The following is a 24,234-nucleotide window of genomic DNA, read 5'->3' as shown; positions in this document are numbered from 1 at the left end:
CTAAATAGTACGTCGCGTTTAGCACTATCTCACTAAGACTAGTCGGGGGCCTATGTTTGTTACGGTTCTACTAGTTGCTAACGGCTAGGTACAAGACCCAGCCCGGTTCATCTAGGCACGTGACGCGTGCCCGCGAGGACGCATAGACCTCGTAGGGTCTTCATAGGAAAGGGGGACCGTAAATTCCCTCTTCTTTCTCTTTTCCTACCTTATCGTTAGATAGACTCAATCTGAGCTACCAAGTCGTTCCAACAGGGTCTAGCCCACAACACCGCTATAGGTGCCCGTCAGGCAGTTGGTTAGGATAGACTTAGTCTAAATTATGCATGCTAAGGTCCCACTTAATCTTTTCGGTTGTACCGCCGTACTTTTAGCCTCGGAATTTCAGTGCTAAACAAGAGTGCTTGCCCGACTACTATATAGTCATGTGCCCTCAATTGTCACATAACTCAGTGTCTGGCTAATAGACCTGTTACGACCCAACATGCGACCGCATGCGCCGCCATGCGCCTCGCACGTGACCCTTCTGCATGTCCCACTATTCTCACCAATCACGCACTAATCATACCGATCACCATTTTCACTAACTCGACTACGGTGATCAATTGCATCTGATCACCATCGATCACTCTTGGTCAACCGTGATCACTTCGTGATCACCTTAGTATATAGGAAGCCTAGCTTCACCATAGTCAGTCTCTACCAGCTCTCCTCAGCTATCAATATAGTTATCTACGTAAGATCTACTATCTCGCACATAGACTGTGACCCGACCGCTTAAGTCAATGACATCCTAGTGTACTCAGTTCATGAACAGACTTCTATTCTATCTACCAGGTAGCTAGTCTAGACCCGAACGTCACAAGACCACTCTTGCCCTTGGCCTTGGTGGATATTCGGACTGGTCTGGCGCTACTCTCCAATGTAATGACCTACAAAGCAACTTTAAGAACCCAGACAGCGACAATCAGGATGAACTCGATGCATATAACAGCGCTTGCCAAGTTCCTAGCGTTCCTCGTTGCCGCTCGCCCAGTGGTTCGTGGGTACCACCCAATAGGACCCTGAGACTGCCTTACCCTGCATCACTTAGTATAATCACGCAGAAGGCGAGTCTTATAAATAAGTCCGAGACTACTAGAATATCACCCCGGGGGAGTTCACTAAGTAGAACCCCTCTGTCGGCCACGACTGTAAACCCTGGCGCTACCAATCGTACTAAGAGGCCTTTATCTTCGCGGGCGTTAAGGCTGGGAACGAATGCTAGTGCAGCACCTATATCGCCGGCGTGAGGACCAACAACGCGACTGCTAAATGTAACTCGCCCTGCACGGGTGATGAGAAGGTTAGTTACGGTGGCAAGGACCGATTGGACGTGTTTGTACCTCATATCCCCGCTGATTACTGCGACCGGAAACCTCAGCAGTCCCAGACCGCTGGAGACGGAAACGCAGAGTAAGAAAGTGACGTGGCTGAAGCGGTGCCCAGGCAGTCTTCGATTGCGAGCGAAGACATGGACAGTGTGGTGCAGGAGGATGATGCTGAATCCGGTGCGTCGATGAATCGCGTCACATTCATAAGAGGTTTTCTAGACTGAACTACAAGAAGCAGAATTTGCAACTAAGGTGTTCGCTCTTTGGCGTCAGGTGCTGGAAGGCCCAAGCTACATTGGTTATTGTAGCGCGAGTTGACTAGCATTGCAAAGAACAATGTACGTGCCCAACGTCGCCAATGCTTGTTTCACTTGCACCCAGCTGGACGTATTCGCCTCGCATAATTCATAGACTGTGATATCGTTCTGGTAGCTTTGAAACAAGCATTCTGTGTGACTCAGCACGATGTAGGGTAGGCTCCATGAGGAAACACTTGCAGGTATCTATTATTACTACAAGTACAGTCGAAACGGCGAGTAGCCCCGCGTTCTAGTATCTTCAGCAATGCTTCTAGCAACGCGTCCCACCTATCGTTATAGCCAAGTAGATAGATAATTCTTAGGTTCTAGACCATATCCAAGAAATAGGAGAGGAAAGTTTAGTGCTGGTACTCACACCAATTCCAGCCCGGCTTCAGAGCGCCGGTCTAGACCATACGGCGCTTTAGCTTATCTCATCTATTATAAACCGCAGCTCGTAAGGACGCCTTTAGCTACTCGAGGCTAGGGTAAATTTTCCCGATGCGATTAAGCTTTAGGATCTAACCGTTTCGTTACGTAAGCTTCTATCGTAGATTAGATATCAGTGTGCCCTTAATATGTATATAAAGCTCGACCTTAGGGAGATCAATCACGAATTTGTTATTCGAGTCGAGCAGCTCCTGTCTAAGTGCTAGACGTTCTTTGAGGGGAATGGCTCGCTTCATGGTTGATCGGCAGAGGGCGAGTGTGGAAATACAGAGTGTCGTGTATATGTTGAAACGATGCTAAGCTTCTCCTGCTTCTTCCCTGCCGATCAATCACGGGTTGGCTCCAAAGGAACTTAGATGGTGTTCCACATCCCTGTTCATCCATTTCAAGTGCGCACACCCGGTGGCAGCTCGGCCAGACAAAGTTAGCTGGTCGCATCGATTCAATCGGGTCGCAGCTGTAGAGCTGGGACAGGCTCCCATGCCTGGAACCAGACGCAAGTATAGCCTATACCTGCGCCCTGATAGTAGACGTCCTTTTCTAGTAGAATTTTTGTTCTTGCCCTCGAGCTATTACAAGGCTTTAGTAGTGAATGATTTCCTGCGCTAGCGAGAGAGTCGAGACGGGCTACCTTGAGGCACATGGTACTTGACGAGAGAACCTACGCAATGGCGATTTTGCAACGGGAGACGGATACTACTCCATCCTACAGGGATTGCGCGAAGTTTCGGGCCTATTCCGGGGCGGCTGTACCGATGTATTATGAACCGCGTGGACGCACTACTTCCCAAGGCTGCCTTCAAGGATGCCAGCATACATGCAGGATGCTCCGAGGCTAAAGAATCGGCAGTGGAAGAAAAACTCGGACCGATAGCAGCGTTGAGGCCCATCTGAAGTAAGGCTAGACTGCCTCGGCAGTTGCCCACGTCGGGCCCATCATTGGTAGTCGGGCGTGCGGTAGTTGCTTCACGCTGCAGGCAGCGACCAAGAGTACACCGTGTCGGGGAGGGGCACAGATGCCATGTCATCGTGTGCCCTACATGAGTCGCTTGTCCTGACAAACATTCAACACTGTCATGGTACCGAACCGGGGTTACCCAGAATTGACCACACAGCTGATTGAAATGGAGGATTAAGTCCGATAGCTCACAAATCAGATGGATCTTCGTCAGTGAGGGATATAATTACCCCATGGCTATCACGGGGGAACCACGTTTCTCTTGAGGCGCTAAGCCACTCTTGACGTAACGCACGGAACTTCAGATTGTGGGGAAGGATGGGGCAACGTCCCGTCGGCAACACGCAAAAACAGTTCTGTTTCGCAGGATATTGCCTTGTCGTCCGGATTCCACGATAAAACCATGTCCCAGAATGTGGCTATTAACCTGAGCCCTGTCTAGTCCTCTCTACTCTTCATTTGACTTGCTGGGGACCCGACATCATTATGCGGTCGTCAACATGGATTCTTGGGCAGATTGCCCTCTTCTCATCTTTCCATGGAGCTCTTTCACAGTCTACGCCCACAGTCCAAGTTCGTAATGGAAGTTATTACGGCCTGCACAACCAAGAGTACGACCAAGACTTCTTCCTCGGGATGCCTTACGCCCAGCCACCCGTCAACGACCTTCGCTTCAGGGTACCGCAGTCCCTTAACACCACATGGGAGGGCTCGCGCAACGCAACCGAGTACTCTCGCCAGTGCATAGGCTACGGGAGTGACAACTGGGTCCTCGGCAACTACATTTCCGAGGATTGCCTCACCATCAATGTCATCCGCCCAGCTGGTACGGCCGCTGGAGACAATCTTCCTGTGGCGTTTTGGATCCACGGAGGTGGCTTGGTGATGGGCGGTGGCTCCGATCCTCGATATAACCTGTCTTTCATTGTTGACCAGTCAGTCAGGATGGAGGAGCCTATCGTCGCGGTCAGCATCAATTACCGTCTTCACGCCTGGGGTTTCCTGTACGGATCTGAAATCGCGGAAGAGGGCGGCTCTAATATCGGATTTCGCGACCAGCGCCTCGCACTGCACTGGGTGCAGGAGAACATTGCCGCTTTCGGCGGCGATCCATCCAAAGTCACCATTTGGGGCGAAAGTGCTGGTGGATTCAGCGTGGGCTCCCAGCTTATTGCATACGGTGGACGTGATGACGGACTTATCAAGGGCGCCGTCTTGCAGAGCGGTTGGCCAGTGTTCCCGTCGCAGAGAGTAGGCGCAACCGTCGAGCAATGGGAGCCCTACTACCAGGCTGTCCTGAACCAAACGGGCTGTTCTGGTGCTTCCGACACGTTGTCTTGCATACGAGAGGTGCCGACTGCCGACCTCAGTGCCGTTTTCAACAGCTCCCTCCCCGGCCTTGCCCCGGCCTGGGGCAACGTGGTTGACGGAGACTTCTTTGAGCAGCCCCCAACCGAGCTGATCCAGGAGGGGAAATTCGTCCCTGTGCCTGTGCTCACGGGCCAGAACCATGACGAAGGCACAGCTTTCGGCCGTCAAGGCATCAACACTACGGACCAATTCCTTGCCATGCTCACCAGCATGGGAATCGGTGCCGACACGGCAGTCGATATTGCGGAGCTATATCCCGACATCCCGGAACTTGGCGTTCCGGAATCCCTTGTTGGACACCCCGAGGGAGACCTGGCACTGCTTGGGGCTCAGTGGAAGCGAGTGGCAGCGTACACCGGGGATTCCTCTATGCACGCCCCCCGTCGTCTGGGGGTACAAAAGTTTGCGGAAAAAGGTGTTCCTGTATGGTCTTATAACTTTGAGGTCTACGTGAACGGAGTCTCTCCCGCCGTGGGCGCGACACATTTCCAAGAAGTTGTGTTCGTGTTCTACAACCTCCAGGCAGATGGTTACACAAACGCAGTGTCTGTGAACCCTTTCACGGGGAAAGGCGAGGCATTTCCCAAACTCGCCAACCTGATGTCGAGGATGTGGGTGAGCTTCTTCAACCACCAAGACCCCAATCACAACAAGGGTGAGTATCCACACAGTTGGATTTCTTGATGGATGGTAACTAACGCAACCACATAGTGACGTGTCTGAAATGGCCCAAGTATGATCTTGAGAACCCCCAGAACCTGATGTTCGACGTGAACGCCACTCAACTTGCTTATGTGGAGCCGGATACTTATCGCCAGGAGGGGATATCTTATCTTCTTGAGAATGTATTTTAACATGATAGACTAGGTGGAAATGGAGAAACCGAGTCTGTCACGCCAGGTACACACATTGAGCCTATTCCTAGATCAAGCCAAAGCCCGAGGCTAGACGGCAAGGTTTCATTTATCTACTTCTTGACTCTTTACACGAAGAGCTGCCTTGGAGCAGCAGAGAGGGCTCAGTCTACTATATAATTGCCAAGCAAATCGGGAATACATTTCTCTGGTAATTCTTGCAGAAGACATAATATGATCTCTTGCGCATATAATGAAGGTCTAGTAGTGTTTTTTTTTTTTTTGAAACCGATGCTCTCTATACACGCGCCGATCTGGGCCCTAGTGTTCTCAGTTCTCACCTTCACGGCTGATTGCCGCCACCACTACTATACGAAATAAAGACCCTCCTAAGTAGTTTTTCCTTTATACATTATAGGCAAGTAGTAGAAGTAGAAGACTTGTCCTCTCACACATGTACTTCTCGATTATCTTAGACGAGCCTAAGATAAAGATCATACTATTAACGAGGCCGCCTATCGAGGCGATACAGAGGCTACACGTACCTTCTCCCCTCTAATACCGAGACCCTTTATATAACGCATTCCCTTGAAGATATTCTAGGTATAGCTTTAGAGATCATTATAATTCGCGGCTATAGCGAGGTCGTCCGATTATTGCTCAATGATATTCCTCTTACTTCTTAGACTACTAGTATTTAGATTCAATAGCGAACCCTTTAATAAACTTATTAAGAGGAGCCTAATTTTAGCGGCAACTCACAGTTTTGAATTTATCACATATGAAATCTTCGAGTTACGGAAAGTTTAGCTATGCCGCTATATATCAAGCTCTCCGCGCTCGGAAGAAAGTATTATGGATCTGCTGCTAAAGAAACCAAATCCGCATAAGATAAGCTTTATAAGGCCTTTGTTCCAATACTGGTGGCAGAGGAGCGTGGTATTTAGTACAAGAACCGCTACGAAGAGGTTTACCTTAAGTCCGATGATAGTAAGCAAGTCCGTGTAGTAGCTCAGCCGCTTGATGCGGCCAAACATAGAGAAATTGATCTGCAATCATTCATTGACTATCTTTCACATGCTGTTTCGGGTTTGAAGGCGTTACGAGGTCCTCATTTGCGGCGAAAAAAGACACGGCCCCGGCTGCGACCGGCAATTTGCGGTCGTCCAAGGACAGTACACGACTCATATTTATACATGCATTTGTCAGTATTGCGAACGTTCCCGTTTAGACTCTACATCAGACCTGGAACAAAAGCATCACACTAGCCAGCACAGAGAACCTTGGAAATGCCCTGCCAAGTCTTGTCCCTGGCCGTCCGGATGAAAGATGAAGGATGCCGAAAACAAATACTGGCTCAAAGCTCACTACATCACCTAGAGTATCCCAGTCGGATCGCTTCAGTAACTTCGGAAAAGATGAAGCCAAGCCGCAACTTTTCCGCCACATCGTTGAAAGTGAAGTCGATGGCGTATAAGTTCTCTTGAGCTCTTCGGCTGGTGCGGGACTAGAGGGCGAAACTCTTGCGGTTGCAATGACCATGGCAGTTCAAAAAGGATTTATTTTGCTGGTGCGGCTTGTCTCCCCGAGAACGAAGAGTATATATCCGCACATTGGAGGTTGGTGTTGTTCCATCTCATTGGACTCACCAAGACAAACCCAGCGGAGCCTTCAAGATTGACTCAAGTTACGTTGGACACCAGTTCGGACTCGATCTGCCGCCTTTAGGAAGAACATATCGTCAATATTCACCAATTCGAATACCGAAGGAAAGGTCAACAAGATCAATTCGAGGAACTGTTCAAATTGTCTGTCTTTAGACAAGTGATTTGTGGTCGACGCGCGTTGTCCGTCGATGTTGTGAAATCATGGATATATATTTCCTCCAAAGAACACATTTTTTCAACTACGAGAACGGACAAGCTGACCAAGACATCTTTGAGACCACCTTGGATCCCTTAAAAACAAATGGGCAAAATTGACCCCTACCGCTAAGGTATCTTGGTCGGTAGCCACTCAAGGCAGTGTACGTTGGGCTGGCACGGTCCCAGAACGACCTCGCGAGACGCGACCACACGCGACAGAGGGAAGGGTAAACCCGTAAAAAACCTGCCAGTAGACGCATGAAAAGCCCAACGGCACAGAACAGTTGCCCACGGTCTTATCGATACTCATTAGAAATCGCTTCATGGAGGATTGTCCAGGAAGATGGCATGTCTTATGCGGTGGACCCGACAGCCCCATACTCCATCACCCAAGTTTCCCTTTCGGAACACTCTAGTAAATTCTCTTTGCCGCAACGTGGGTGGATATAATCATAGGTTAGCATCCGCTGGAAAATCGTTTTAACAATTTTGTGTTAAGACATTATGATTTAAACTAACGTCCCTAATTTGTACATACGACCATACCTAGCGGAAAATACGGGATCCCGTCCGCTCTCCTATAGTTAAGCCGCTAAGGGGCTGATTAGTAGTTGGGTCGGTGACGACCAGCGAATACCGGCTGTTGTATGTTTTTTTGCCATTCACTTTTTCCGTGGTCGAAATGACCTGAGGTGAACCAGTGTCGGTTTATGATGTGGTCATGAGCCGTTCGGGCGAAATCATCCGTTCTGGATTAAGGATCGTTTGACACTGGTACTAGTCTTCGAATTGGTTGATATAAAAAGAAAACCCTTTTTCCAATAGGCATCTTGTTTCGCATAGGTTCATGATCTATGTATGTACGTTTGGCTTTGCTGTCCCATTCCATACCTACCGCGCCATTGACCAAAGTTTGGTCAACCAAGATGACTGATCCCTAATTCACACATTTGGAGAAATCACAGCTATTCCGCTTGTTGCAGCGTCCGCTCGATCTTGCCTAATGCAAAGTATTGGCCAAAGGGCTAGTTCGTCTGTACGTGTTTCAGGAAGTACTGAGAAGCTAGTTAGGTAGAGACTGACCATAGTAAAGCTAAACTTCCTGTATAGTAGAGTAAGTAAATATGAATGCAGTAGTTGACTGTCGATAAAAGACCGTGTCCGTATGTGCTGTCCACGTCGTGCCGTACCGCCCCCATCCTACGGCGTGCAACCACCATAACCGAAGCCAAACTGACCACAAATTTTGCCAAAGAAAACGTCAAAATAAGCTATAGATGAGAGTCAGATAGGTTGAGCATATTATACCAACAAGAATACTAATCAGCACCTACAATTCTGCGTGTCGCTAATCTTGCCAATGTACCCTTGGCTCTCGCATAGGTCCGTCCCATGACGAAGAATGGCGGCAATCTGGCTTCGTGGCATGAATAAACCAGGCTGCTTTTGCTCAGCAGCAATTTGGCAGCCGGCAACACCTTCGCGGAAAGGAAGCTCGACGTTTCCCCCCTGGGCGTCGAGCTCGTTGGCGGCATCGCGGCAGTTGTCCGCTTCGACAGCTGGGTTCCAGCCTCCGCAGGACAATCCCGGCTCAGGGCTGTCTTGTCTCTTCTGTACTTGGGGAGCGGCTTCGATTTCATTAACGTCGCGTTTCATGGGCCCCTGGCCGGGGTCATCGCATTTAGCGCACACCCCGTACGAGCAAATCTCGCAGCGATAGACCTCGACCTGTGCACGAGCGCGTTAGACATTAATTACAGAGTATAGGTAAGTGTCTCTTCTTACCTCATTACCTCGCTGGTAAACATAGCCAGGCCCACCACACGTGTCCAGGACGCTCAGAACGGAGTCTTTATAAAGCTGACCAGGAATAGAATTGACGACCCCGAGGCGGCTAGCGACATCGATAATGCAATTTCCGTATCGAAACTGAGCGAGCGGCCCGTAAAATCCAGAAGCTGTATTGATCAGGTCGGCGGCGCCGCGGCAGTCATCAGCGTTGATCTCGTCGTCTCCTCTATCGCAGTACACTTGTCCGTCTTGTTGGCGAGCTTCGATGGCAGCACCTAAAACAAGTGGCGCAAGAGCTGAAAATGTCAAGAATAGAGGCATATGCATCTTGGTGGTAGAGGAGAATTGGAAATTGTCTGAAGAAGCTTCGTTTGCCGTGATCTCGAGTGATATCTTAGTGTGTTTGGTCCTTCTCGATCAGAGCAGCGACTACCATGGTATTTTATCTCTTTAAGTAGATTTCACTTTCGTCTCGGCTCGTCTCGTGCCCGGGTCTAGCAATCCTTCTAGACGCGCCAAGCCTCATCCTTCCAAAACTGATCCTTCCAAAGCTCGTCCGGATATCCCAAGATGAGATCATATTATGCGTGCCGAGAATACATGACGATGATGAAGTAGATGACTTCCCTGTTTGTCTTGCAGTTACTACCAAATCGAGAAGCTACAAAATACATGCAGGACTTGGCGAGGCGGAGAGTTCTGACCAAGACCTTGGAGAGTCTTGGTATTCTTAGAAATGAGGTCATGCAATCCTGCATATACTATCGCGTTAATCTTGGCGCCTGTCATTTAAGGTAGACGTCGATCATATCACGTCACCGTCCACTTAGGTCCGGCTTCTCACATGGCTATAGAGATACAAACGAATCCGAATTTGAAGGATCAGAAACCATGTAGCTAGGTTCTCAAGAATGCCTGCTCAACGACTAGCCTGTAATTAGGTTTGTGAAAGCATATCAGTAGACAGCATCTACGCTGTTTCTGTTCTCCCCGGTATCCGAAGTTGCAATGGTGGAAGGATTTTTGACTTTTTGCATCATGGAAGTGTGATTTTCTTGATCACGTTAGGGATCTGGAACTTCCTCGCCGTCGCCGAGCCTGGGCTCTGAGACACTGTGTAGTGAACAACACCGTAAAGGCAACGACACCATACCTACACATTGCGGTAGGGGTTGTCTATGACTGTTAAGCCGCTTGCACCAAACCCCGCTGGTCCTCCTAATGGGTTATAATGTCTAGGCACCTTCTCTGTAGTTGAGACACAAAATTGCTTCGTGAAATCGTAATACCTTTCGGTTTGTTGACGGAAAATTGCCAACAGTGAAAGAGCGAGAACGAGAACGAAAATTTTGACCGAAATACGCCGACTTGTGGTCGGAATGACCCCCACGGATCGCCATGGCTATCCCACCATACTGATGCATGCTTGACAGCCGCGCTGGTCTTCTCAAGTCCTCGTAGTTAGCGAGAGTCCTGGCTACTGACGTAAATTCTCAGTATAGCTGATCTCGCATGGTGGCGCCGGAGCCCAGACCCATGCTATCACTGGACATTAGTAGCAATGTCGCTCTGCAAACAAAAAAAAATAAAAAATAAAAATCCTTACGATATTTCGTAAAGAATTCCAGAAAGACACAACAGCAACACGGATGTGGAGGCGATCAGCGAGTTGAAGATATTGAACATTACCGGGCTAGATAAACCTTGCTGTTGCGCGCCACATGGCTTTCCCCCTCTTGTCCGCCCTCCTCATTTGTCTTCACCCTCGGACCAATCTGGCTGTTCATCAAAGCCGGCCTGCATCCTGCCCTAACTTCAGTGTACATGTAGTCTCCGCCGCTCGAGTCTACTTGCAGACTGAACCGTGAACCCCCCTTGGTATGGACTCTTTTCATAAATGCTGCGTAGTCGTACGTGAGACGTGCTGACTGCCGGGGATTTGTGCAGGTCAATCTTGCATGTGCGCAGAGGCGATGCACGGATCCTCAACCCCGCCTCGCCTCAGCAGGGGATGCTACACTGTTGGGTGGGGTTTTCCTTTGTCGCTAGAGCTGACAACCGCGATATCAATGCTCGATGAAGTTCACCGGGCTTTGCCCCAGCTCTCGGGGGATTCGAACATGTACGTCCTCGGGACGATCTGCACCCATGATGTTGTCCTGGCCTGTCTGCCCGAGATGGGGACGACGCCGCCGGCTGCCACGGTTGCTAGAAATATGAAACGGTCATTCCTACCACATCTTTGCTGCGCACTGCTGGTTGGGATCGGCGGCGACATATCTAGCAGAGAGCACGACATTCGCCTAGGCGACGTGATTTTTGGCGTCCCGGGGGGTGACTGCAGAGCTGTTGTCCAGTGATTCCATGGCAAAAATGCCGCCGAGGGGAGGTTCGTCATCGCGGGAGCCTCGAAGATCCGCCTCCGTTGGCCATGACAGCGCTCAGTACTCTCCGCGGGCAGTGCGGCTTAGAGAGGTCTCCTTGACACTTCCCGATCCATGTTAATGAGGGGCTTGGACAACTCTCTCCGGAAAAAGCGACGACGTTTCGACGACCAGCGGCAGAACTCGACTTGCTCTTCGCGGCAGACTACGACCACCGCTGTGCCCCGGCATCGGACTGCCCGTCCTGTGATCGGACCTGAATAGTCGACCTCGTTGATCGCCGCGCTACCTCAGTACCGCTCTTTGACACCATCGCCTCCGGCAATCAGGTCATCAAACATGACCAGACGAAGAACGAGATTGGCAAAAGATACTAAGCACTGTGCCTCGAGATGGAGGCTACAAGGGTGGTCAAGGATTTTCCCAGCATAGTCCCCCGTGGCATCTGCGACTACGCTATCTCTCACAAGAATAAGGCTTGGCAGGGTTATGCAGCACTAGAGGCGGCAGCCTTCGCCAAGGATCTGTTCTCGATTGTGCCCTCAGGGAACATCAACCAGCCCTTAGATCCCAAGTGGCTCTTTCATCTAGACGCGATTCGACTAGCGCCCGTTGGACTGAGGGAGCTTTGCGTCGGCGAGATAGGCTTTGGTGGGCAGGGATACATTCATGGATCGGCAGTGGCCCGGCCCAGGGACTCGCACGACACTCAAACATCACAGGAACTCAGAGACCAGCGCCGGGAGTTGAGCAGGGCAATCGAGAACAACAGTTGGAGACGACCTCAAGGGGTCCTTGACGCTGCGACGGAGACAAAACTTGCCAAATTCATGGGTGAGTATCACTTGACACTGCTTGATCAGCTCGACGAATCGCCTCTGCCCCGGCAGTGAACAGTAGTGTTCAAAACCATGCTCCGGATGACAAGAGGATCAGTTGACTGTGACCCGGACACGGCGCGCACTTTACTCCACTATCCGGCTATGAGCGGAATCTGGGAGCCGCTTCCCCGGCTCGTCGAGATTGGGTTTCGCGTCGACAATGGTGACTCTGGCTGGCAGACGCCCCTTCATCTGGCTGTGTTGCGAGGTCATTGCAAAGCCACGAATGTCCTCGTCCGCGACTGCCACACCAAGGTCCACATGAAGGATACCCAGGATCTTTTCCTCTAATATCAGAGTCTAGGCTAAGCCGACTGCGGAGATTTTGATGTATATTTGGCGATCGTGCGTAGCTCACATTGAAAAGAAGCTCGAAGATGCAACGACTCGCTGGTCCCTGAAAGGCTGGGCCGCCTTGAGCACTTGAGTTTACTCGCTAGCCCTCGCCCTATGGTACCCTGCCCACAGCAGCGCAAACTGTATATGAGAGGTCATGGGGTGCTGGAAATCACGCGAGGAACTTGAGCCAGTAAGCTCTCCGCGTCCACCGGTTGCCCAGTGATTAGGGTTCGTACACGCTGCAAGTCTTCGGAGCCGAGAACTGTCAATTGTGAAAGTGCCCTGCAGCGGAACGGCCCAGAATGAGCCCCGTTTCATGAGATAGATGGAGCAGTACGCTGTCGTGCGTGAATGGGGCCTTGAATTGGTCCCCTCAAGGTCACAGAAGCATCAACAGATGCGCGTCTAGCTGGACTAGTATAATCTTGATCTTAGCTTTGAATCGACTACTCAGGGACTCTACATTGTGTTGTCAAGCTAGGCTAGTCAGTGCCGCCCATCAAAGGCGCTCATGTATCGGGTAGAAGAGGGCTTATAGGCGCTGTTGCTACGGAAGAAGACCGTGACGTCGCATTTTTCCAATTTTTCCATATTTTTTTTTCAAACTTTTTTATATACAACAGGGTTGTACCGCGAAACATTTTAAAGGCTGTTAATCCTCGTTCACGCAACTTGTGCAGCGTGGATCAAGTGGCACTCGTATTCGGTATTCTGCAGATCTCAGGGCATTGAAGGTCTATTTGTTGTCTTCTTCTATACAATCCGCTTATTTTAGACATCTTCGGAATCCAGTGAATTATTCAGCACGAGAGGCGCTGCGGTGCCTTAGAGTGGTCATGGCGCAGAAGGTCTACTGGTGTGTCGCTCGCACAATACGGTGGAGAAACGAATTAGGGACTTTCAAGTTTACGTACCAAACCAGAAGGGCGCAAATAATTGACCAAGTTCCTGAGCCAGAGCTTACATGAGCATGAAAAGAGCAGCGGTGACCGTGATCCCTAAACCAAGTGAAGACATCAGTCGTATGTGAGCCGCAGTGTCATCTTCATCATCAGCCCTGGCGCCATCATTACTATCTTCATCTCCCATCTCAGGATCAGCCAGGGACTCGTCCGTGACCTCCTGGTCGTAGTTCTGGATTTCCTCGACTGCTTGATCCACATCAGGACACTTTCCATCAACGAGATCCTGCATTGTGGAACGTTTGCTGACACTTCCGCCGGGGTCAGAGGGGTTGCACTCGGCATTTCTAATGCCACGCCGCCAGTATATGCTTCGTGCAAACATCGCGGCCTTTTGATCCGTTGTAAATCCACGAGTGGCACCAGGGCCGCCGGGACAATCGGAATACTGCACAACGCGCGCCAAGTTAGCATGTTGTCCAGAAAATAGTATGGCGAGGAAATATGGGAAGAGTCCAGGCGGGTTTGGCTTACACTCATCCAGTTATAGATGCTGAATCTTTTCTCTGAGGCGCACGGGATCTGAACGCACTCAAACACGCTATCTTCGTGACCGCGCGTGTGAGTAGATTTGAGTAGGCCATCATCATACTTGCAATCTTCAGCCGCGTCGGATACGACCCTGCCAAAGGTGTGGTAGATACCCAGCCAGTGGCCAACTTCGTGAATGAGCGTGCTACCTCGTCGCGTGCCTTGCACAAAATTGTCCATCAAGTCTTCTCTCAAAACAATACCGTCGGTCTTCCCCTTCTGCGCGATGTCTCTGGGGAATGTGGCATACTTTCGCGGCGTAAGGGTACAAGTCAGCAACCATGCTCTGATTTTGCGGTCAAGATCTGCACGATTCACATACCCCGAAAAGACTCATACTGACGCCATTGACTTCGAAGTCGGCCAGGCCAGGAACCATCCAGATATTCAAAGCCATCTTACCACCTTTGTGGCTTTGGCGCTGCCAGCGGCGTAGCCGCTCCTCGTCCTGCTTGACGGTGGTCCAGTTGCTGTTGGAGCCATTGGTTGGAGGCCACCAGTTCTGCGCAGTTCGGATGGTAAGGGTGATACCAAGTGGTCCAAAAACGTCCATCAAGACGCCATGCTATTACCTCCATGTCAGTGTTGTGCCCTCTACACCGATGAGTGGCACATTCGCATGAACAGGGGGTTATCAAAGGAGAAGCCACACTCACGTTCACGCCAACCCTTCTCCAGAGATCCGGAGGCACTGAGCCGTATGTGGTTGGGAGGATAAAGTTATAATGCACGTCAAACTCGAGCGACCGGATAGGGATGCACTGTCGTACGTCTTTGTAGTCCTTAAACGGCCAGATCCTCTTTTCTAGGTTGACATCGCACTCGGATGTGTTCAATGGAATAGAAAGCATGCCATCGTCAACCGGCGCTGGCGCGCTCTCCACAAAGTCGTTGAAAAGGGACCCCTCGAGAATAGCAATCTCTTTGGCGTCTTCTTCGGAAAGTTCCGTGATAGGCTTGTTAACGGCTTCTTCCGCTAAATAGTTCTCCGGCGTGATTTCAACAGGAACAAATTGTTCTGTGGAGTTTTTGAGAAGCGAGGGATCTGTTACGAGCGTAATCTCATTTTCATCTCCGATCTCATCGGTAGACGAGGGAGTTTCGGCAGCTTCAGTAGACGTTGCCGACGATTCGATTGGGCTAATTTCAGAAGAAGTGGCCAGAGTTGTTTCCATGGTTTCGGTGTCTATTTCTACTTTGCTTGAGGAGTCGGTCAGCTCACTGGCAGTCATTTCCGGATCTGCTGGTTCTGTCTCGCCCGGTTCGCCCTCCAGAGGTTCGGTGACGGATACATCAAGCAAAGACGTTGACACCTCTGGCACGGAATCTGTGATTGTCTGAGGTATCTGATCAACGCTGCTAGAGCTCGAAAAGTCTTGGCCGAGGACAATGCTGGCACCCGATAGGGCAAAGAGTATCGCCCCGCGGGCGAGAGAGGGTTTCATCGTGAGAGTGATAGTTGCGGACAACACGAATACTGTAGAGCCTGACGGGAATGAACCCATGGCTGGGAGTGATATATACTCTTTGTTCAACGTACATTAAAGCCAAAATTGAGCAGACATAGGGTCACCTGTCACAAGCAATCGTTAGACGTTCTTTTCTTGGAATTCAATAGACCGTTCTAGAGTGAACGCCCGAAGCCCTTCGGCTACAGAGATAATGGACGTCCACAGCTAGGCTATTCAGCTTGTGAGACTATCTGTCCTTGGAATGCTGGTGGTCAAGTTCTCGACGCCCTAAATCACCTCAAACAGAAATAGTCCGAACCACTTCCACTCGGCTTGAAAATACATTCGTCAATATACTGCTCGTGGGTGGGCGCTTGAAGCCCGCCTCTACCAAACCGACCTTAGTCTCGAACTTTGAAACTCAGCTCTTGAGGCTGCATGTCAGCAGACTGCATCCCAATAATTATCTGACGACGAAATTAGCCAACATCACAACGAAGCGATTCAGCTCGGCGGCTACGCTATGCGAGATTGTTCTAGGCTCAAGCCGCCGAACGGCTCAGTAATCCGCTAGTGAAGAGGCCTGTCGGTAGCGGCCTTATGGCCTTGCCAAACGCGACGCATAGTGAGAGCTCTGCCTTGCAGCAGCGGCAGCCAGTTTGTCTAAAAATCTGTATACTCAATTTTTCTTGACCTGTTATAGGCAGAAGGCCTTCGCTCTTACTTTGGACTGAAATTACTCGGCATGTTCCGCCCTAATGTAAAGTGGACGCTGATCGGGCACAAGCGGGCGGGCGGCAGGGTGGAAGTGGCCTACCCGGTAATAGATGTTGTGTAGTGCACAGGGAATGATTCATAAATTCTATTGAAAAAATAACCGGTCAGTTTTGTTGCATCCAAGTCACTGAGTCCTTGTGATATATAATTTCCCAGGACATGTATGGCAGCCAGTCCTCAACGCAAGCACACTCACTTCCAACGCGTGTTTCTCGCTCAGCGAATCACTCAACTGCCCGTTTTGCATAAGCGCCTACATGCATGTTCAGCTGCGCCACGGACATTTGAGAAGATCCTAGCACCCAAGTCCAGACTAGGCTAAGAAAGCATAATCACGTCGCTGCCTCTCGTCCAGCCCATTTGAGGCGCCAGAAAAGAAGAGGTGCGCAGAGAAGTTCTTCTAGGCATCTTGTCCGATGGGTTTAGGTCGGCAGTGGACGAAACGACCGCGGAACTCTGTAGTGATGGATGAGCTGATTCCCGCTGTCAGTCAGGTCCAACGTGAGCATGCTCCGCCAGTTGCGACACCCCCGGCGGCGATCTACCGTGTGTTACCCCCCTTCAACGGTTTCGCTAGGTCACGGGGGCAGGACGTTCCCCCGTCCAAAATAGTGGCGCTAGGTCAGCTAGCGGTTTGTTAGCGTGATCTTGCGCGGTGAAATCGCCAAGAGCTTCCATTGCGCCGTGCCGCACGACGATCTCATACTAGTTCGGACCTCACCCCGGGGACACTAGTCTAGATGTCGGGGACGAAACAAGGGCTAGACACGCTAAAAACGTCGAGCGCAAACTTGATCCACGTCGAGCGCAGCTGTATGGGAGCGGTGAACGCCCGCTGATGCGAGCGAGAGTAGTGCTTCCCTTTTGTATTGAATTCGGTAGTTATTGTCGAGCACGAAATTGTGAAAGCTACTAGGAAATCTTAGATCGACGACACTCATAAGGCAGAATCGACGGTGATCTGATAGGGAGATCAGAACACGTGGACATTGGGGATCGGGGGGGGGGGGGGGGAGAAGAGGGAGTTTCATGCGTCGCAAGATCAGGAATAAGAACGACTAACGAAGAACCTGTACACCAAATCCAAGATCCATAGAACCATGTCGACGCTCACCCCGGGCCATTATTGTTGCATTGGGAGCAAAGTATGTGCGATATATGAGTTCTAGGCTAGATATGGTCGTCTGTGAGAGACAGAGCAGTAGATACGCGCCAAGGATTCAATAGAAGCCGACCGCGGCGTTGCGCGGAATATAAGGCGAGGGCGTCTCGTCGCTACTTTACAAGGGGGTTCACCTCTATAGTCCCAGATGGCTCCGGATGAGTGACTCCAAGTCTCGCGCCGATGTTTGAGGGCCCGGGCAGCCTAGCAAGTGCTGGTCCGGCCGCACGAGCAGAGCGCCACCCTCCGAGAAGTGAGCGCCCTCCTCGAACAGCTCTAGCTGTTTGGCGTCAACAAACTCAAAGTCCGCGTCCATGGCCCGTAGCTGCAGCTGCCCGTTGATCTCATCCAATGCGTCCTGCAGCTGCTGGAACCGCTCGGCCCAAGCCGCCTTAGACGACACGATCAGCGTGAAGTTGTCCATGTCCACGAGATCAAGCGTTGAGTATTTCCGGGCTGCAATGTCGTCCTTTGTGAATTCCGATACGTAGCTCACGTCAACAGGAGGTAGATCCAGGGCGGCGGTCGAGCCGCGAAGCTTGATCCAGGCATGGGGGAGCCGAGCACCGGTAACGAACTTTGGTGTGAAGCTGGACGCGCTCGTGGGAGTCTCCTTGTCTCCGTATACATAGCCGATGTGGATTCCCAGCTGGCGACAACATTAGCTTCTCTTACCCCTGCATGTCGATACGTGCCACTCACGTTGTCAAAGTGCTCCCGCTGCCCTTCAACCTCCCGTTCAATCATGCCCTGCTTAGCAGGGTCGTGGATCGACCTGTGCAAGTTCGCTCGAGCCTGCTCTACGTCATCGATGCCTGCAGTACCGAGCGTCTTGAGGAACGAGAAGATTTTCTTGCCGTTCTTCACACTCTGCGCGGAGTTGACAATGGCAATCTGGCGGCGGTCGTCTTCATACGAGTCGAGCAGCGAGGATTTGGCCCAGCCCTGATGCACAGCGGCGATCTTGTAGGCAAGGTTGTGGGCATCGGCGAGACCCGAGTTGAGACCGAGGCCGCCCGTGGGGGGGAATGAGTGCGCGGCGTCGCCGACCCTGCCATTGTATCAGCAGAGTGTGACCGCAACCTGATGGTGACGAGCTTACAGGAAGACGCGTCCGTGACGGTATTCCCTGGCGACCTTTCGGCTCAACAGCCACGGTCTGTAGCTCAGGATCTCGAGAGGAATGTCCTTTCCAACTGCCGCGGACACGGTAGAGCGGGCGAGGTCCTGGGTCCAGGTCTCTGCCGGGTGTCGCTTGGACTGTGGGCAAGTCAGCGATGGAGGTCAACATCTCAGGACGCGAAGGGTGTGTACATCAAAGTTGCTGATGAGCACCTGGTTCCCCCCGAGATCGTAGGCGATGACAAATCCAGAGCAGGCTGGGTCGGTTATCCAGTGCAGCATGCCGACACGGTCACCAACGACGCGCCGCAGGTCGGCCTTGAAGTGTATCGTCATCATAGTCTCGTCTGCAGGCAGTCAGCAGCTGTTCCATTGCTTGCTGCCTGTGGGAGGGTTACTTGCAGCCATCCTCACCCTCGGATTCGATCCTGAGGAAATTCCGCACTTGACTTCGAGTACCGTCGCAGGCAACCACGTGCCTTGACTTGACTTGCCATCGGTTCTTGGTCGAGCGCTCCTCGACAGTCGAGAACACCTCGTCGGCCCTCTGCCAGGCCACTGGTCAGATACAAGTTCCATTGTGGCTGGGGGCGAATGGGAGCTGCCTACCTCCTCGCACGAGACGAAGGCGACGCCTTTCCGAATCTCGACATTGGGGTCGCTCTCCAAGGCGTCTGCGACGAACTTTTCAAAGTCCGGCTGGGGAATGTTGTGAATCATCTGCAGCCTTGTGAGTGTTTGGTCCAGAACACAGAGAGGGCCAATAGAGCAAACGCACCTCCGGGGTGCAGTCCAGAACCTCCTTGTCCATGCGTTCATACGGCAGCAAGCCGATGCGCTCGCCGCTCAGGTTGGTCAGGAAGTTGACCCAGTAAGAATCACCCCTGGGCGATCCCAGCTTGCGCATGGCATTTGTGTCGAGGCCGAACTGGCGGCATATTTCCAAGCTCCTCGGGCTGAGCGCGTGCGCCTTCGGGGCAGCCAAGCGCTCAGGGTACTTCTCGACAAGGAGAGACCTCACTAACACCAGTCAGCGTCTCCAGCCGATCGAACGGCATGGGCAGGGCGAGCACCACGAACCTCCAAATTTCGACAACATGTACGCAGTGAGCAAGCCAGTGGGACCACCGCCCACAATCAGGACAGGGACAGACAGCGCTGGGTGTGCTCCATTCTGCCCATTGCCGTTCGAGGCAGCGCCGTGGCTGGTGGTCGACTCGATGATGCCAGGCATTCTGACCAAGGTGTTCTTGTCCGCGTTTCTGTGTTGCGAAGGAGTGGGCCTGCTCTGCAGATTCAAGAAGATGTGCGGCTCGTTGTAGATATAATAGCAAGTAGCCTCCAACGCTGAACCGCATCCGATCAGATAGCCGTATATGACTGTCCTACTGGGCACCAGGGCCTCTCACTGCCGCCCTTCCCACAGTGCGCGTTTCGATTGTAGCGCGAGGAATGGCGTCGCCCGACAGAGCTGAGAGGACTAGGTCGGCGCGACCGCGGAATGCTTGGATAAATCCGAGAGCCGTGCTCCGATTTGTTGGCCAAACCGAAAGAGCGGGGCTGGCAGAGCATCTTGTCCGTCAGCCGGGCTACCGATTCGCTCTCTCTTGGATGACCACCAGAGTGGCCTGCTCAGGCTGCGGGCTACTACCAACTCAGGGCCGCCTGGGGGCGCACTTTATCTGTTTGATCTGAGCTGCGAACATGGAAGTCAGTGATCATAGCTTGGCCGTCCAGCCCAAAACGGAGGTTGCGAAAGAGAGCGGTTAGGCTACCCTATCCGGAGCACGTGGGAGTACGCGCACGGACCTGGCGCACCTAGCATGCGGACCGAATCCACTGTGCATGCGCACGAGGAAACGATCCAATCTAGATAGAGGCTGGAAAGAAGGGAAATTGGGGCCAAGTGGTTACTCGGATCAACGCTCGAGCGCTTCGGCGGTCGGCCGGCTACCGCTGACCCGGGTGGGGGTGGGGGCCGGTAGGCGGTGGTGGAGCGACGGAAAGCGTGGGATATTGCGGGGCACCGCACGGATAGCCGGTCATCTCATCGTCCGATTGCGGGGAAACTTTTGTGGATGCGATTATGGATGGTAGTCCTCCTGGAGCCGAAATGCTGGCGAGGCGCATTTCCGAGCGCAGGGTGCTTATTGGGCAGCCCACCTACTAGTCCACCTCCAGCAAGCTGTACCCCGGATTTCCGTGGACCCGCGTCGGGGCGTGCATTGGGGGCTAAGCCACGGCTGAGCTATGTCCTCTGCTTCTCTACAAACAATCTAGCTTTGATCCGGCCAGGCGATCTGAGAGCAGGTATAAGGTGATCTGGACCTTCTCACTCCTCTCTTCTTCACATCGCCACTTCTCTTCAACGTCTCCCTACCGCTCATCAGCATGACGGGACCCGCCGCGCAGACTGCCTCGAACGGTGATGAGATCACCAACGTTGCCTCTACTGTCACCCACGCCCCGGGCACCGAACGGCTGTTCCAGTCCGGCCAGCCTGGAAGTGCAACCAATGAGCTGCAGTTCATCCAGCATGGCGACAGCCGGATCCTACTTGTGCCGCAGCCGTCGCTGACCGACCCCAATGACCCACTGCGGTGGTCCCTCACCAAGAAGTGGGTGACGTTCCTGAACGGCATCGGGTATGCCTTCATGGGCAGCGTGACAGGGCCGATCATGGCGGCGGGTATGATCCCACTGTCCCTGACATTCAACACCACGCTGCAGAAGTTGACGTACGCCAACGGCGCGACGTTGATCTGTCAGGGCGTCGGGAACATCTTCTGGATGTGAGAACATGCATACTCGTCAAAACAAGCAGCCAAGGCTAAACTGACCCTGCACAGGCCTTTCGTCATCAAGTTTGGACGCCGGCCCGTGTACACCTTGTCGACCCTCCTGATGGGCGTTGCCTGCGTGTGGCTCGGGCTCGCATCCACGGCGTCGTACACTCCGTTTCTCATCGGACGAGCGTTCCTGGGCCTGTTCGAGGCGCCCATCGAGTCAATCCTACCGACCACCATCACCGACATCTTCTTCCTCCACGATCGTGGCGAGAAAGTGTCTCTCTACGGACTGTCCGTGCTTGGAGGCAACGAGTTGGGACCGCTGGCGAGTCCAAGCAGCCCCTGTGCCGACACGGGCCGATGAGGCTAACGACGTTGCGTGTAGTTCTCAGCCCTCATCATCCAGCGTCTTGGTATGTCCTGGGCCTTTTACATTGTGGCCATGTTCATTGGCCTCAACCTCTGCACCATGATCTTCTTCATGCCCGAGACAATGTACCGAGGGGCACGGCCGTCGTCGACACCCCTTGACGACGCCGAGGATGTCAAAGGTGTCAATGTCGAAAAGGTTGAGGACGCTGGCGCCAGCAACTCGGGCGATCCTTCCGCCGGCACGGTGACCGGCCCGCCCAAGAAGAGCTTCCTCCGCAGCCTTGCTCTTTGGGAGAAGCCCGACGCGAGGGTGAGCTTGCGGAAAGTATTCCTCCGCCCGTTTGTGCTTCTCACCTACCCTACCGTGCTCTGGGCATGCCTCGTCTACGGCATGTCACTCGGGTGGAACGTCATCATCGGCGCGACAGTCGCGCAGCTCTTTGCGGAGCCGTACGGGTTCGACTCGCAGGCCCAGGGTCTGATCTTCCTGTCGCCCTTTATCGGGTCGCTTGTTGGAAGCTGGCTCTGCGGCTCGCTCTCCGACTCCATTGCCAACTACTTTACGCGCAAGAACGATGGCATCCGCGAGCCGGAGATGCGCCTGCCGACGTGTGTCATCGCCACGGTGCTCACCTTCATGGGCGCGTTGACGGCAGGTCTATGCTACCACCACAGAACCCACTGGATAGGACCCGTGTTCGGCTTTGGTGTTTTGACGGCGGGAGCCCAGGTGGGGGTGTCGCTGTCCATGTCGTATGCGTTGGATTGCCACAAGGAGGTTCGTGTGCTCTCTTGACTGCTGCCAAACAAAACAAGTGGTGATTGCTAACGTGTCCACAGCTGTCTGTCGAGCTTATGGTGACGGTAGCATCGCTCAAGTCGCTCATAGCCTGGATATGGACATGGGTCATCAACGACTGGATTGATGCCAGCGGTATGCTCACCGTGTTGATGACCATTGCGACCATCAATGTCGTAATCCACCTGACCACACTGTGGCTCTATCTGCGAGGCAAAAAGATTCGTATCTGGATCGCCGAGAGGGATATGCTGGGACGATGCGGCTTGCAACGATGGGCGTGAAACACGGGTTTCTGCGAAGTAGCGAACCTGGTACCATGTCGTAAACTTAGCGTCACTAGCATGACCGAGACCTAGATCTTAATGATCACAGTGGTTACAACGCGAGTCTTCTTCACAACGGCACGGGACTGCTCATCCTGTGGTTAGGTGGTCTTTGTAGCACTCGCCTGCGTGGGCAGTAAGAAGGCCCAGGTGCAGGTGAGCCGCATGCGCTAGCTACCAGACGTTTGCCCGCATCTTCAGCACCTGTACGCATGCACATCGTGGTGGTGGTGGTGTGGGGGAGGGGGGGAGATTCTTGGGTCATCGAGGAAATCGAAAATCACTTGGTACGTAGGCAACCCTGTGAAAGGCTGTTATCTGTCAGGCAGGTTGCCTGTTTGTCAGGCAACGTACTTGGACTCGTTTCTCCTCAGGTCACTCAACGCGCCACTGGATCTTCGTTGCCTCTTTTCTTCCTTCCTTCTTCCCGTTTTTTCTTTTTCTTCCTTCATAGCCTTCATTCGATAGCTTGATGCAAAAGACTGTTCAGCTTCATAGCGTCAAAGCAGAAAGTTGGGCGGAACTTCCGGACGTAGAGAAACCACGAAACGCACAAGACCGGGAATTCCGAAAAGGCAGCTCACCTGTAGCGAATCGGAAGAGGGAAATCGGCCTCTCCGTGGATGGCGGGGCGACCCCGTAGACCGAACCGCGCCGGTTTGGAGTGGGCCCATTGCCGACGCCATCATCATAAGGCGCCGTGGGCGAGTGACGGTGCCAGAGACTTCACAAGAAAGATCTACGAAAACACCTCGCTCATCATGGCTGCTCGCAAAGGACCTTTCAAGCTGGTCACCGTCAACACGGCGCCCGAGCGCGCCAAGCGCCTCATTGGACGCCTCATTGAGGTGCTCGAGGACGACTATGATATTGAGCACGTCGACAACTGCGAGAGTGAGTGCTCTTTACAAGCTCCCCTGCGATCGATAGCTGACACGTGCCTAGACATTGGTGAGGTTGTGCCCAAGGTGACCAAGCACCGCCCCGACGTACTGGTGAGACTGCGAGCATATCGGCCCGGACGGGCAAGGCGCAACACTGACCGATGGGTAGTTCTCCGCCTCAATGTGGTCGGAGGAAGAGGCTGCCAAGATCCGCAGCCTGGCACAGTCCGTGGTCCCCGACATTAAGACACACGCAATCCCCCAGGGACTGCAGGTAGAGAGGGGGCCGGAAGCTGTTGTCGAATACCTGGTGGAAAAGGTCCCCGCCCTGCTGGACTCATAGTTGACTCGAGCAGTACTTTTGTAGCTACGGGTTTTCAATTCAAAGCTTGCCTAAAACTCGTATAATGTTCTCTTCTCCTGCCTATATGACTTGGACTTTGTTCTTGAAACCATTGACAAGGATGCCTGTAAGGGGGTAGAGTTGTGACGGC

General features: G+C 52.6%; 7 protein-coding genes across 7 annotated transcripts; 4 read left to right on the top strand and 3 right to left on the bottom strand.

Annotated features, from left to right (window-relative positions):
• Positions 1-3,566: 3,566 nt before the first annotated feature.
• On the top strand, positions 3,567-5,305 carry J7T54_003050 (uncharacterized protein; the record flags this gene model as incomplete). Its single annotated transcript, XM_051507767.1, has 2 exons — positions 3,567-5,106; positions 5,163-5,305. 2 exons carry the CDS (start codon positions 3,567-3,569, stop codon positions 5,303-5,305), a joined length of 1,683 nt encoding a protein of 560 aa, XP_051361127.1.
• Positions 5,306-8,370: 3,065 nt separating this feature from the next.
• Positions 8,371-9,288, bottom strand: J7T54_003049 (uncharacterized protein; the record flags this gene model as incomplete). Its single annotated transcript, XM_051507766.1, has 3 exons — positions 8,371-8,441; positions 8,505-8,898; positions 8,956-9,288. 3 exons carry the CDS (start codon positions 9,286-9,288, stop codon positions 8,371-8,373), a joined length of 798 nt encoding a protein of 265 aa, XP_051361126.1.
• Positions 9,289-11,737: 2,449 nt separating this feature from the next.
• J7T54_003048 (pfs domain protein) lies at positions 11,738-12,517 on the top strand (the record flags this gene model as incomplete). The annotated part of the gene is made up of 2 exons (XM_051507765.1): positions 11,738-12,179; positions 12,282-12,517. 2 exons carry the CDS (start codon positions 11,738-11,740, stop codon positions 12,515-12,517), a joined length of 678 nt encoding a protein of 225 aa, XP_051361125.1.
• Positions 12,518-13,525: 1,008 nt separating this feature from the next.
• On the bottom strand, positions 13,526-15,503 carry J7T54_003047 (uncharacterized protein; the record flags this gene model as incomplete). Its single annotated transcript, XM_051507764.1, has 4 exons — positions 13,526-13,915; positions 14,002-14,307; positions 14,381-14,623; positions 14,715-15,503. The coding sequence occupies 4 exons, from the start codon at positions 15,501-15,503 to the stop codon at positions 13,526-13,528; spliced, it is 1,728 nt and encodes a 575-aa protein (XP_051361124.1).
• Positions 15,504-17,584: 2,081 nt separating this feature from the next.
• Positions 17,585-19,804, bottom strand: J7T54_003046 (FAD binding domain-containing protein; the record flags this gene model as incomplete). Its single annotated transcript, XM_051507763.1, has 8 exons — positions 17,585-18,097; positions 18,151-18,499; positions 18,551-18,708; positions 18,763-18,917; positions 18,985-19,117; positions 19,180-19,290; positions 19,349-19,590; positions 19,651-19,804. The coding sequence occupies 8 exons, from the start codon at positions 19,802-19,804 to the stop codon at positions 17,585-17,587; spliced, it is 1,815 nt and encodes a 604-aa protein (XP_051361123.1).
• A 1,157-nt stretch (positions 19,805-20,961) lies between these two features.
• On the top strand, positions 20,962-22,814 carry J7T54_003045 (uncharacterized protein; the record flags this gene model as incomplete). Its single annotated transcript, XM_051507762.1, has 4 exons — positions 20,962-21,362; positions 21,420-21,654; positions 21,745-22,509; positions 22,572-22,814. The coding sequence occupies 4 exons, from the start codon at positions 20,962-20,964 to the stop codon at positions 22,812-22,814; spliced, it is 1,644 nt and encodes a 547-aa protein (XP_051361122.1).
• An 803-nt stretch (positions 22,815-23,617) lies between these two features.
• J7T54_003044 (uncharacterized protein) lies at positions 23,618-24,083 on the top strand (the record flags this gene model as incomplete). Its single annotated transcript, XM_051507761.1, has 3 exons — positions 23,618-23,750; positions 23,802-23,851; positions 23,910-24,083. 3 exons carry the CDS (start codon positions 23,618-23,620, stop codon positions 24,081-24,083), a joined length of 357 nt encoding a protein of 118 aa, XP_051361121.1.
• Between the last annotated feature and the right edge of the window lie 151 nt (positions 24,084-24,234).

The sequence above is a fragment of the Emericellopsis cladophorae genome (assembly GCF_022114955.1).
Source record: "Emericellopsis cladophorae strain MUM 19.33 chromosome Unknown NODE_35_length_235423_cov_114_473664, whole genome shotgun sequence".
Classification (NCBI taxonomy): Eukaryota; Fungi; Ascomycota; class Sordariomycetes; order Hypocreales; family Bionectriaceae; genus Emericellopsis; species Emericellopsis cladophorae.
This window is presented reverse-complemented; position numbering and strand designations above follow the sequence as displayed.